Source organism: Kogia breviceps, chromosome 3 (assembly GCF_026419965.1).
Source record: "Kogia breviceps isolate mKogBre1 chromosome 3, mKogBre1 haplotype 1, whole genome shotgun sequence".
Lineage (NCBI taxonomy): Eukaryota > Metazoa > Chordata > Mammalia > Artiodactyla > Physeteridae > Kogia > Kogia breviceps.
In genome coordinates, this window is record NC_081312.1 from 100,258,646 (window position 1) to 100,272,536 (window position 13,891).

General features: G+C 41.9%; 2 protein-coding genes across 8 annotated transcripts in view; one reads left to right on the forward strand and one right to left on the reverse strand.

Moving 5' to 3' along the window:
* BBS4 (Bardet-Biedl syndrome 4) overlaps window positions 1–3,138 on the forward strand; it is a 61,830-nt gene extending 58,692 nt beyond the window's left edge. For 4 of the 5 annotated variants that reach the window (XM_059055994.2, XM_067029311.1, XM_067029309.1 and 1 more), the window contains 4 exons: window positions 87–156; window positions 729–870; window positions 1,421–1,622; window positions 2,165–3,138. In XM_059055994.2, the coding sequence (XP_058911977.1) occupies window positions 87–156; window positions 729–870; window positions 1,421–1,622; window positions 2,165–2,274 (524 nt within the window). In that variant the 3' untranslated portion in view covers window positions 2,275–3,138. The remainder of the gene's footprint in view (window positions 1–86; window positions 157–728; window positions 871–1,420; window positions 1,623–2,164) is intronic. The other variant, XM_059055996.2, reaches the window with a different exon arrangement.
* A 7,562-nt stretch (window positions 3,139–10,700) lies between these two features.
* ADPGK (ADP dependent glucokinase) overlaps window positions 10,701–13,891 on the reverse strand; it is a 41,373-nt gene continuing 38,182 nt past the window's right edge. For 2 of the 3 annotated variants that reach the window (XM_059056002.2, XM_067029312.1), the window contains one exon: window positions 10,701–12,222. In XM_059056002.2, the coding sequence (XP_058911985.1) occupies window positions 11,668–12,222 (555 nt within the window). In that variant the 3' untranslated portion in view covers window positions 10,701–11,667. The remainder of the gene's footprint in view (window positions 12,223–13,891) is intronic. The other variant, XM_059056003.2, reaches the window with a different exon arrangement.

Sequence of the window (13,891 nt, forward strand, 5' to 3'; positions counted from 1 at the left end):
CGGCTGAAGGAACTGCCGTCTTGAAACATTGCCTGTGTTTTTTCCGCTGGGCTTTTCAGCCACCGCACTCACTTTCTTTGTTGCAGTGGCTCTGACCAATCTGGAAGATACAGAGAATGCCAGGAGAGCCTACACAGAAGCAGTCCGCCTGGATAAGTAAGCCGCCTGTCGGGAACGCCGCTGGGAGGGCTGGGTGCCGCAGAGCCGTGAGGTGGCGCCACGGCCCTGGCGTTGCCGAGCCAGCCCAGCTGCTTGCTCCCTGTGCCTCTGTGCACAGCGGGCCTCCGTGCCGAAGGACGTAGCTCCTGAGTACAAAGTGGCTCAGCAGGACCTGACGCTGACTCTTTCTGAGAAAGTGTTTCCAGCCCTTAGTCGTCAGGGGGCCAGAGAAAGTGGGAGCTGGCAGTGGGCTTGGGTTGTTGATAGCTCTGGGCTCAGTTTAAGATGAACTTGACTCTCTTGGGATTTATTCCACTGCAGGGTAGGGACCTGTTTTTCGTCTCTTTTGAGGGCCGAGATGTCAGGCTTGGTCCCAGTACCTGCTTTGCTGGTTGGGCAGTTAATTCCCTGATTCTTCTCCAAAGGTCCACACAACACGTGTGTGCCCCACCTTGCCGTGGAGTGGAGCTGTCTGTACTTAGCCAGTTTTGTTTTTGTGCAGTGAGAAGGATCTCTAAATGACCATGTGTTGCAAAGCCCCAGCTCCATAAGAATTTCTGTTTGCACAGGTGTAACCCTTTGGTAAACCTGAACTATGCTGTGCTGCTGTACAACCAGGGAGAAGAGAGGGGCGCCCTGGCCCAGTACCAGGAGATGGAGAAGAAAGTCAACTTACTCAGGGACAGTAGCTCTCTGGAATTTGACCCGGAGGTGAGTCTTAGCTCCTAGGAGTCATAAGCAAGCTGTCATGACACTTTTGAATCAAGCCCAAATAACCCAAATATAAGGTATTATATAGGCTCATGCCTGTTTCGGCTTTGACGTTCCTAGTGGCATGAATTCTTCAATTAAGAACAGCTTGAGAAGAAACTTTCCTGGAAGAAAATAAGAGGAAATTCAGGTTTACTGAGTTATATCTATTATTGATAGACCTCAGCTCAAATGAGTTGTGTTGTCCTTTTGTAGCTTCCTCCCATTCTCCTCACATAGGAAAGGCAGGAATTTAGTCCAGCAATGCACCAAACTTGAATTGTTGGGTTTGAGAGCCTTTAAAGAACTCCCTTGCCATCCACTCAGGGCAGTGTGGTCTCTGCTGTTTGAGAATGATTTCTTTGCAGTAAGTGTTTCCTCCCTCAAATGCTAGTACAGCAGACACTATTTCAGCTAATCCCCACCTGCCCGCTGAAGACCTGGGATGAGGCTTGTCTCTGCTGGTCAGACCTGTGACTCTTTTTTTTTTTCCTTCTCACTTGGGCACAAGATGGTGGAGATGGCCCAGAAGTTGGGAGCTGCTCTCCAGGTTGGGGAGGCACTGGTCTGGACTAAACCAGTTAAAGATCCCAAATCAAAGCAGCGGACCACTTCAACCAGTAAAGCCGCCAGTTTCCAGCAGCCTCTGGGTTCTAATCAAGCTCTAGGACAGGCAATGTCTTCAGCAGCCGCATATAGGAAGCTCCCCTCAGGTAGGAAGCCACACACAGCTATATGAAGACCTATGGGTACAAGCCACATGTGCCTGCAAAGAGATTACAGCTTTGAATGAGGCGTGTGCTTTTCAGACTCAGGACACATCCAATGTAGTGCTGCCTAGAAGGGGAAAAAAGCCCAAGGGTGGCCAAACTGTCACTTGTTTCCTTAAGGCAATTTGTGCAAAAGGTAACAGCTACTGGCACGCTTAGCTGGATGTCAGTACACTGGGTCTTTACAATATTCAGGTTTAGAAATACAGCACCTTTCGTTATGTAGTCTCACTATAATTCTCACTGCCTTATCGTAAGTCAGCATGGTGCAGGTAATGAAACATTTCTTTTATAAGGTCATTGAAGGCAGACTTGACTGTTGCTTTATTTCTTCAGTTACGGTCTTCCTTCACAGCTGCCCAGATGTGCCACAGTCCCACTAGTCTCAGAAAACATGGGGTTTCTTCTTGAAACTTGACAGTGAAAATATTGATTTCTTCTGGAACCATGGAACTGAGAATTCAAGCTGTTTGTTTTGTTACTAGGTGCTGGAGGAACATCCCAGCTCACAAGGCCACCATCTCTTCCTCTGGAGCCAGAGCCCACTGTGGAAGCACAACCAACTGAAGCATCAGCACAAATAAGAGAAAAATAGGTGTAGGATGAGCCGAGAGTTGGGGTTTCTTTGGCGAGGGTGTTTCAGATAAGGAAAGGTCCCATGACACAGGCAGCGTGGAGGCCAGCATGTTCCCTGGGCATCATGAACTAGAATGCAGAACGTGTTATGATGGTCACGAGGAGCCTGAGGCCTACGCAGTCCCCTGCTGCCCCATCAGCCAGGAAAGAGAGAGGAGATGGCCCAGACAGGTTCCCTAAGAACTGAGAGCAAGGCTTCGGCTCTATGTATGTAGTTCCAAGAGCCAGCAGGGCACGTGATGCTATCTGCGTTGGAAAGGACTTTATCTCCTGGCTGGCTGACCCCTTCCTTTGTGGAAGGAAAGTCCGAGACAGACCCCTGCGCAGTAGTCCTGACAAAGCCGTCTTAGCTGAGCTGATCCTTGGGTTGTGTGGTATATCAGCCACTGAAGCAAACACAAATCTTTGATTAATAATCCAGCTCTAATAGTCAAAATTTAAAAGAAAAAAAATGGTGAAACAAGCTCTTTAAATTGAGGCCCAGCCTACTGAGTATCCCAGCTGTACTTGCCCAAGAGCATCCAGAACAGGTCCATGTATCTTGTTCTTGAGAGGTCGAAGTGTTAGAGCCAGATCACGTCAGGATGAAAAGAAGTAGAGATAAAGGGCTGGTCTGGTATCAGCACCAAGGATTTAAAGAAAAAGGAAGAGCTGCTTAACTGAGGAATTTTTATTTGACAATCAATGATACCACTGACCAGATGTTATCAATACATTATCTATATATACTTTTCAGAATAAAGATTATGTATCATCCCTTTGGGGAGAGTTATTCAGGTATAAAAATGAGGGCTCACAATAAAAACGTTTTAAAAGAACCTTGTACCTGCCCCGTCTTCGGGGCTTGTGGATTTGCAGTCTCTCACTCACTGCTGGGAAAGGAGCTATTCTAATTCCTAGTATGGGAGTTGCTCATGTCATCACAGGAAAATTACATGACAGTTAGTTAGAAAAATGAGACCAAGTACACAGATACAGACATGGTTTTAGATGGCTCAAATTAGAGGCAAGAAAGTGGAAGTATGAACTAGCAATGGGAAAAGTGTTCTTCTTACTGAATAATATTAGTACAAAACGAAGTAAAATTTTGGAGTGTATGATTACAATGATCATTTTGTTCTTAAGGAAAAATCCCTATTGTCTGATAATAGTAGCTCACAATGGACCAATCCTCCCACAGACAACAAATATAAACCAGTGGGTAAATGTAAAATACTATCTTGGTTTAATTAAAAAAATACACATAACTGTTTCAAGTAAAAATTATAACATCATATGTGAGGTTTAATATGTGTAACTAAAGGACAAGGGGTTATATGGAAACTTAATGGTTGAAAGGTTTTTATATTTCACATGATATGGTACAAAACTAATCCTAGTTTGTGAAAAATTAAGGCTGTATATTATAATCCCTGGAGTAACCATTAGAAAGATGCAAAGAAGCATAGCTATTGGGTTGGCCAAAAACTTTGGGTTTTTTTTTTTCCTGTCAGATGGCTCTAGTAGCCCTTAGTTGTCTTTAACTTCATTCAGAACAATTTTGTTAGATTGTATGTGACAGCTGTCACATTAGCACGCACGTAAAAAAAAACTTAACAAAATTGGTGAATTTTCTGTGTAGCCATTTTAGTATAGAAGATGGAAGAAAAAAAGCATTTTTTGGCATATGATGCTTGGTATTTCGAGAAAGGTAAAAACGCAACTGAAATGCAAAAAAAAAAGGTTTGTGCAGAGTATGGAGAAGGTGCTGTGACTGATCAAACATCAAAAGTGGTTTGCAGAGTTTCGTGCTGGAGATTTCTTGCTGGAGGATGCTCCATGGTCGGGTAGACCAGTTGAGGTTGATAGTGAACAAACTGAGACATTCATTGAGAACAGTCAACATTATACCACGCAGGAGGTAGCCAACATACTCAAAATATCCGAATCAAGCATTGAAAGTGATTTGCACCAGCTTGCCTATGTTCATCACTTTGATGCTTGGGTTCCACATAAATTAAGTGAAAAAAACCTTCTTGACCGTATTTCTGCATGCAATTCTCTACTTAGACATAACAAAAACGTTCTGCTTTTAAAACAAATCATGACAGGGTGATGAAAAGTGGATACTGTTCAATAACGTGGAATGGAAGAGACCATGGGGCAAGCGAAATTAACCACCAACAACCATACCGAAGGCCGGTCGGTCTTCATCCAAAGAAGCTGATGTTGTGTATATGGTGGGATTGGAAGGAAGTCCTCTATTACGAGCTCCTTCCGGAAAACCAAGCGATTAATCCCAAGTACTGCTCCCAATTAGACCAACTGAAAGCAGCACTCAACGAAGAGCGTCCAGAATTAGTCAACAGAAAATGCATAATCTTCCATCAGGATAACGCAAGACTGCATGTTTCTTTGATGACCAGGCAAAAACTGTTACAGCTTGGCTGGGAAGTTCTGATTCATCCGCCGTGTTCACCAGACATTGCACTTTTGGATTTCCATTTGCTCTGGTCTTTACAAAATTTTCTTAACGGAAGAAATTTCAATGCCCTGGAAGACTGTAAAAGGCACCTGGAACAGTTCTTTACTCAAAAAGATAAGTTTTGGGAAGATGGAATTATGAACTTGCCTGAAAAATGGCAGAAGGTAGTGGAAGAAAACGGTGACTACGTTGTTCAATAAAGTTCTTGGTGAAAATGAAAAATGCATCTTTTTACTTAAAAACCAAAGGAACTTTTTGGCCAGCCCAATAAAAAGACAGTAGAGAGAGGGGGAAAAAAACAGATGGAACAAGGAGAAAATAAATAGCAAAATGTTAAATGGAAATCCAGTCATGTCAATAATTACATTAAAATGTAATCAGACTTAAAAATGTAAGTGGACTAAACATTTCAGTTAAAAAGCACAGAAAGGATAAAAAAAGCCTAGTACTATATTAATGTTAGATAAAGTAGACTTCAAAACAAGGGGTGTTACCAGAAATAAAGGGGGGCATTTCATAATGATAAACAGTCAATTCAGTAGAAAATCATAAATATGTACGCAACTAACATTACTTCACAGTACATCAAGTAAAAATTGATAGAATTAAATCCACAATCATAGTTGGATATGTTAGCACTTTTTCTTTCAGCAGTTGATAGAATTAATTAGACAAAAAGTGTAAAAGGACATATTGGCCAGCTTGTCAATTTCTGTTGACATTTATAGAACACTACAAGCAGTAACTGTAGAAAACACATTCTTTGCAAGTGTACATAATACATTTAGCAAGACAGACCAAATACTGGGCCATAAAATAAGTCTCAAAAGTCAACAGATTGAAATTTACAGAATATGTTCTCTATACACAATATTGCATTAGAAATTAATAATGATATCTAGAAAACCTACATATTTGGAAATTAAACACACATACTTGTAAGAAGAAATCAAAAGAAATTATAAACTACTTTGAACTGAATGAAAAAATTTGTAGGGTTAAGATATGTGCTTACAAGGAAACTTAGAGCTATAAATGCTTCTATTAGAACAAATGAAAAGGTAGAAAATCACTGATAAAGGTTTCTACCTTAAGCTAAAAAAAGAGCAAAATAAACCCAAAGTACAGAAAATATTAAAGAAAAATCAAATAAGCCAAAAGTTCTATAAAAAAACACACGCACAAAAATTGACAAATCCCTAGCTAAACTGATGAAGGGGGGTAAAAGAGGAGACAAATTACCAACATCAGGAATGAAAGGGGATAGCATTACAGGTCCTATACGACATGGAAGAGATAAAGGAATGTTATGAAAAATTTTACGACAATAAAACAACTTGGATGCAATATACAAAATCTTTGAAAAATGCAACATACCCAAACTGAAACAAGATGAAATGTAAAGGCTTCATAGGTCCTATCAAAGGAATTGAATCTATAAATCAAAAGCTACCCTAAGCAAACTCTTGGCTCAGATGATTTCACCAGTGAATTCTATTAAATCCAGTCTTACAAAAATTTTTTAAAAACAGGATCAAGAACTTCCCATTACACCATGAAGAAAATGAAAATCAATCTGCAGATTGAGAATATATTCAAGGAGAATATATTCACAAAATACATCTGACAAAGGATTTATATCCAGAAAATAGAAAAAACTACAACTCAATAATAAAAAAACTAATAACCCAAACAACATACACAAACCAAATGAAAAAAAATGGGCAAAAAATTTGGACACCTCACAAAGATATATGAATGGCCAGTAAGCATGTGAAAACGTGCTCATTGTCCATCATCAGGGAAATGCAAAATAAAACCACAATGTTCATATCAAAATGGCTAAAATTAAACACTGACAACTCTAAATACTGGCAAGAACAAGAAGCAATCAGAACTGTCATGCATCATTGGTGGGAATGTAAAATGGGCCATCCACTTTGGAGAAAGGTCTACCTGTCACTTATCTCATGATACACATTCATCCCAGCAATTCTACTCCCATGTATTTTTACCCAAGAGGAAGGAAAATGCCCACACAGACTTGTCGATAACATTATTCATAAAAACCCCAAACAGAAACACCGTATTCACAGTGGAATACTACTTAGCCACAAAAAGCAACAAACTACATGCAGCAACATAATCTCAAAAACATTATGCTGAATGAAAAGGGTTTTTACAGCTACAGTAATTAAAACAGTAGGGTACTGGCACAAAAACATAAATATAGACCAATGGACCAGGATAGAAGGCCCAGAAATAAACCCATGCACTTATGGTCAATTAATCTAGGACAAAGGAGACAAGAATATACAAAGGAGAAAAGACAGTCTCTTCCATAAGTGGTGCTGGGAAAACTGGACAGCTACATGTGAAAGAGTGAAATTAGAACATTCTCTAACACAAAAATAAACTCAAAATGGATTAAAGACCTAAATGTAAGACTGGATACTATAAAACTCCTAGAGGAAAACATAAGCAGAACACTCTTCAACATAAATCGCAGCAATATCTTTTTGGATCTGTCTCCTAGAGTAATGGAAATAAAAACAAAAGTAAACAAATGGGACCTAATTAAGCTTAAAAGTTTCCGCACAGCAAAGGAAACCATAAACAAAAAAGACAACCTACAGAATGGGAGAAAAGTATTTGCAAACGATTCAACTGACAAGGGGTTAATTTCCAAAATATACAAACATAACAGCTCAAAAAAAAAAAAACAAACCCAAACAACCCAATCAAAAAATGGGCAGAAGATCTAAAAAGACATTTTTCCAAACAAGACATACAGATGGCCAAAAGGCATGTGAAAAGATGCTCAACATCACTAATTAGAGAAATTCAAATCAAAACTACAATGAGGTATCACCTCACAACAGTCAGAATGGCCAACATCAAAAAGTCTACAAATAACAAATGCTGGAGAGGGTGTGCAGAAAAAGGAACCCTCCTACACTGTTGGTGGGAATGTAAATTGGTACAGCCACTATGGAGAACAGTATGGAGGTTCCTTAAAAAACTAAAAGTAGAGCTACCATATGATCCTGCAATCCCACTCCTGGGCATATATCCAGAGAAAACCATAATTTGAAAAGGTACCTGCACCTCAGTGTTCATTGCAGCATGATTTACAATAGCCAAGATATGGAAGCAACCTAAATATCCATTGACAAATGAATGGATAATGAAGATGTGGTACATATACACAATGGAATATTACTCAGCCATTAAAAAGAATGAAATAATGCCATTTGCAGCAACATGGATGGACCTAGAGATTATCATACTAAGTGAAGCAAGCCAGACAAAGACAAATATATGATACCGCTTATATGGGGAATCTAAAAAAATGATACAGATGAACTTATTTACAAAACAGAAAGACTCACAGACATAGAAAACCAACTTATGGTTACCAAAGGGGAAGGGGGGGGAGATAAATTAGGAGTTTGGGATTAAAATATACACACTACTAAATATAAAATAATCAACAAGGACCTACTGTATAGCACAGGAACTCTACTCAGTATTCTGTAATAACCTATAAAGGAAGAGAATGTATTACTCTGCTGTATACCTGAAATGCACACAACATTGTAAATCAACTATATTTCAACAAAAACTTTTTAAAAAATCAGTGAGGAAACATAAAAAAATAAAACTAAAGAAAAGAGCTTTATACAAAAGGACTAAATACTGTATGATTCCATTTCTATGAAGTTCCAGAACAGGCAAAACTAATTTATGGTGAAAAAGATTATAGTGGGTGCCTCAGGGGGCTGGGGTTGCGGGTGAGGCTGAGGATAACTTGGAAGTAGCCTGAGGGACCTATCAGATGATGGAAACATTCTGTATCTGGATAGGCACTTGTGTTAGATAGGTATATACATTTCTCAAAACTTACCAAATGGAGTTAAAATTTGTACAGGTTCACTGTTTGAAAATCTTTACCTAAAAAAAGACCAAAAAATAAAATGTTAAATTATCATTGTGGTAGCTTTTCAATGATTTTCAGTAGTCCTAAAGAGACCCAGAAAATTGCCTGTTCAGTTTAGTAATAGTAACTGACAATTATTAAACCTTTATATACATGCCACATACTGTGCTAATACTTTGTTCCGCATTCCTCTTTAATTAAGAACCCTACAAAGGTAAGGACCATTACTAGCCCTGTTTTACAGATGAGGAAAAATGAGGCTCAGGAAAGGTACCTTGTCCAATGTCATACACTACTCACCACCTCAAACCCTGCACAGAATTTGGATTTCTTCTGCTGATGAATAATTACCTCTGGCCCACTCAAACTTGACATAGTAAGAGAATAAAATGCAAACCGAATCTGCGCAATAAATATTACTCATTTTTGGCTGAATTCTTATCTCCTGACTTTTTTTATGTGCTGCAGCTTTTCCCTGGGTGTTAAATCAATTTCAAGGGAATGCAAGAGTAGGTGTTAGAACATTTTTAGGAAGGATCATTTCTCACTGGGCACCCTTTCCAGTCTGGGGGATTTTCAAGCTTTTCTTCTTCATATAAAATCATACATGGAAATCTCTGTAAAATATAGTTCAAAGCAAAGGGCCCTGAAGCTCCACCTCTTGTTTCTCCTGCCTTTTCAACTCACTTCTGGCTCCACCTGTCTGTCCTGGGTGATACAGCCCAGTTAATCTTACTTCCAAAGCTTAGCCTACTTCTCAACAAGGTGGGACGTTCACAGAGGGATGCATGTATATTCATATCTACACACACACATTCAGGAATACAGAAAGTTTTACAAAACAATACTTAAAATAATTATCCCCATAATGTATGATGCATTTTGATACTTTCTATAAACACCAAGTTGATTTAGTAATGATTAATCGTTCAAAACCCACCTTTTGAAAACCACTGCTCTGAGGTACATGCTGCCCACGTCTCCCGAACGTCTTCCTTGACATCACCAGTGAAAACTGGAGAAATGTTGAGAATGTGCTAAGGACAGGGGCTGCCTGTAAGAAAAAGGTCACATGGAGAACACTGCTGCTTAGGTTTAGAACGTAAGTGATGAGTTATTCTAACTCTTCTTGGGAAGATAGAAATCTCTTCTCACTTAAGGTTTCCTATAAATAGACTAGAAGGTGGTTTAATTACTTTTAATTGGGCTTCAAGGCAGACTGATGAGGTAGCAGCCAGAGATTTTCTTAGTAAGCTACTTGCTTTGAATTTCAAGCTGCATAATTCCCTAGGCTTAAGTTGTCTTTGAAGGAGTAATCAAGCCTTTCCTTCTCATGCAAGGCAGTGGGGAAGGTCATAAACGGAGACCTTGAGGGAGCTTTGAGATTCCAGAAGCTGCTGCTGTGAGCCCAGCGTGGATGATTACCTGTGACCTAAGCTGGCCTGCCACCAGCTGACACATGTCTATACTCTGCTCTTTGAACATACGAAGAAGGCTCACCACATTCTTTCCAACTGCTGGGTCACACTGGCTTGAGCACTGATCTAGTATCTTCTGTCACTTTATTTTTTTAATTTTAATTTTTTTTGCTGCACTGCACAGCATGTGGGATCTTAGTTCCCAGACCAGGGATCAAACCTGTGCCCCTGCATTGGAAGCACGGAGTCTTAACCACTGGACCGCGAGGGAAGTCCCTCTTCTGTCACTTTAAACCAGAGGACAGACCTACAGCTCAGACTCAGTGTGAGGGACTGCCTAACCTAGTGATGGGGAAGACAAGATAATCAAACACCTCAAGAGCAGAGGAACATGTAAGTCACAAGTCAAGATCAAAACGATTTACATTTTACATGGCTCCAGAGTGGTGGTAGAAATGAAATCAATCACAAACAGACTTCGGATTCTTGAAATGTAAATTGTTTTTAATATTTAAAAGCACGCTGAGGTCTCCTTGATTTATAAAAAATAAATACATGACAAATTTATTCATGATCCTGGGACTCTTATGAGGTCAAACTCTTTAATGGATGTGATGTGTCAATGTAAAACACCCATGATCTGTTATACACCCAGATGCATATTCCAGTTGTAAGATGCCTTCAAGGATCAGAAAGAACATAGATCAGTCTTCTACTGCAGAAAGCACGTCCAGAGCTGGGCAATGAGGTTGGGCCCAGGCACAGGAGCCTCTGACCAGCCAGCCTACAGTTAAGGAGCCGGGGCAGGAAGGCGCCACCCTTCAGCTCACAGCCCCACCCTGCAAGCCAGCCAGGCTCCTCAACTGCAGAGTGAGTGACTGGCTCCCTCAAGGGAACCACGAGGCTCCCAGCCTCTGCTGTGTCTCTGAAGCACAGGAGGGCCTGTTTTGTCCTTACTTGTGGCTCTGTCCTAAGTTTGAGAGCAGAAGACTGAGAAGGTGTGCTCATTAAATTTTTTCATTAGAACACTGAATGGAAATCATGATCCTGCCATGGGCGCTGAGCTGAGAGAACGCGAGAACTCACACCGCACTTTACCAGAGACGGGAGCGGGTGAGGGAGCACGCGCTCCGAGGTGGGCAAGGAGGAGTGCTTTCTCCAAACCGACATGCTCTCGAGGGTAAAGAAGCCAGGGCTAAAATACTTGAAGAGGGGATCTGGGAATCAAGTTTTCACACCTGTAACACACAACATCAACAACAACAACAACAAAAAAAAAAAACAAGAAAAATCCAGTCTTGTTAGTAAATAGCTGAATTTTGATTAAAACCTGAAATGTTTCTGTGTAATCGTCAACTGGCTGGAATGTATCTGGTACAGTTTAATCTGCTGTTGTTTCTTTGGCTGTCTTTCAACTAGATCTAGAAACCGTTTTGACACTCTCAATCCTGTTTCCCAAACCACTTAATTCCTGTCACTCTTAGGTTGGCTAGTTTTCCTCCTTCAGAAAAATGACCCACAACAATCTTCCTACGAGTGAGGGTGTACTTCTGAATAGAAGAGTCCTTCGGCTGAAATGGCATCTCCGAGGCCCACAGTTCGAACAGGATCTTTACACACCAACACTGGTGTGAAGTGGAAGGACACTCCCTCCCTGTGCCATTCAACCACGGGCTCGTTTGGGTTTAACATGACCCTGGAGCCGGCCGCCGAATGGGACGTCATGAACTCGCGGGGCACCTTCAGAGACACTCGGCGGGTGTCTATGGTTGCTGTCGCGCAGGCCTGTGTCCCGGCCACGCGAGCTCCTGCAGCCACGGCCGCCAGCTGGTTGGCCCAGTGTCCATCCACAGTTGCCAGGATGTGATAGGCCAGTGTGTGGAAGTGGATCCTGGTGAGGTGTGAGGCTCTGCTTTCACTCTTCCCATGTTCCTTCAAGATCCAAAAGAGGATGTCACTGACCACTCCCACATCAGGAACACCGGTCCAGGAAGAGAGGGAAGAGTGAGGTCCAGATGCCGACTGGCTGAGAAATAACAGCTCCTGTTCATTCAGCCCAAGGGAAGTCACGGCAGAAAAGACCTGCTAACAAAAACAAAATGAGGGTCTTCTTCTGATGGACATCTAGTTCCTAAGTATCCTAGGACACAGCCAATGACTAATGTCAGGCAGCCAATGACTAATGTCAGGCAAGGCAGGTAGGGCCGGCATCTTTCTTCTTTACCACAAGACTCCCTGCTCTTGAAGTCTGCGGGGGCAAGTGACAGATCAAGGTCCCTATTTTGGCTATTATACCTCTATCTCCACGCTCATCATCACTTGCAGTCAACTGAAAAGTTGCAGTAACTCTGTATTAGAGCCACTCTTCTGTTTATATGCTGGAAGACAAAGGCAGAGGGGTACGCTCTGTATTGCTTTCCACGGTGCCCGGTTTTTGCCTCTGCACACACAGCAGAGGCTCTCACCACTGATGGGGCCTGACTCCCAGTTCCCGAATGTCAGCAGGTGTCACACCAGTACAGTGGAGAAGCCCACAGGCAGGGTTGTTAGGGTTCCTCACACAATACCAAAAAGCAAGGAGAGTGGCTTCATGTCTGATCTAAGCTTTCTATGCAGGTGTGGGTTAGGAAGACTGAATTTAGTAATAACACTGGGTGTGAAAGGGCACCAAACAAGAGCCATGGTTTTCTATCCTGAGGGGTACCAACCACTATGTCCACCTTGCTATCTTTCTTACTTAGCACTTCCTTCCTTAGAGCCAGGGACCTGCATAAGGTGAATTTTGTGCAAGAGAGATGAGCCCTGTGGGTATGCAGGGGTGTGTGTGCACGTGCATATATTTTTTAAAAAAATCAAGGGCCTGGGAATTCCCTGGCGGTCCAGTGTTTAGGACCCCGCACTTTCACTGCCGAGGGCGTGGGTTCAATCCCTGGTTGGGGAACTAAGATCCCGCAAGTTGTGCGGTGTGGCAAAAAAAAAAAAAAAAAAAATCAAGGGCTTGTCCCTTTGCTAATGTAACACCACTTCCGTTTACTGCATGTTCTGTGTTAGACATTGAGCTACTGGCTCTAGTTCATTCACTTCTTACTGTAACGCTCGGAGGGAAGGAGGGATTGCCTCCATCTTACAGATAAGGGGACCAAGGCTTAGAAAGGTTAAGTAGACAGTTACACAGAAAATGAGATAAAAATGGCTTTTTAAAGAAGTGAAAAAATAACCGCAAAAAGAGAAATATGAGAATAAAAATTATACCGAATGGGACTTCTCTGGCAGTCCAGCGGTTAAGACTCCACGTTTTCACTGCAGGGGGTGCAGGTTTGATCCCTGGTCAGGGAACTAAGACCCCACATGCCGCAAGTTGCGGCCAAAAAGTAAAAAAGAAAAAAAAAAATGATACTGAGAAACACCAGGAGTGAACCATAATGTAAACGATGGACTTTGCGTGATGATGACATGTGAATGTAGGCTCACTGACTGTTGCAAACACCCCACTCTGGGGCGGGGGATGTTGATGTGGGAGGCTCTGGGTGTGGAGGGCAGGGGCTACATGGGGCTCTACATTCTGCTCACCTGTGCTGTGAGCCTAAAACTGCCCTAAAAGTAGTCTATTAAAAAAAATTATTCTGGGGCTTCCCTGGTGGCGCAGTGGTTGAGAATCCGCCTGCAGATGCAGGGGACACCGGTTCGTGCCCCAGTCCGGGAAGATCCCACATGCCGCAGAGCAGCTGGGCCCGTGAGCCATGGCCGCTGAGCC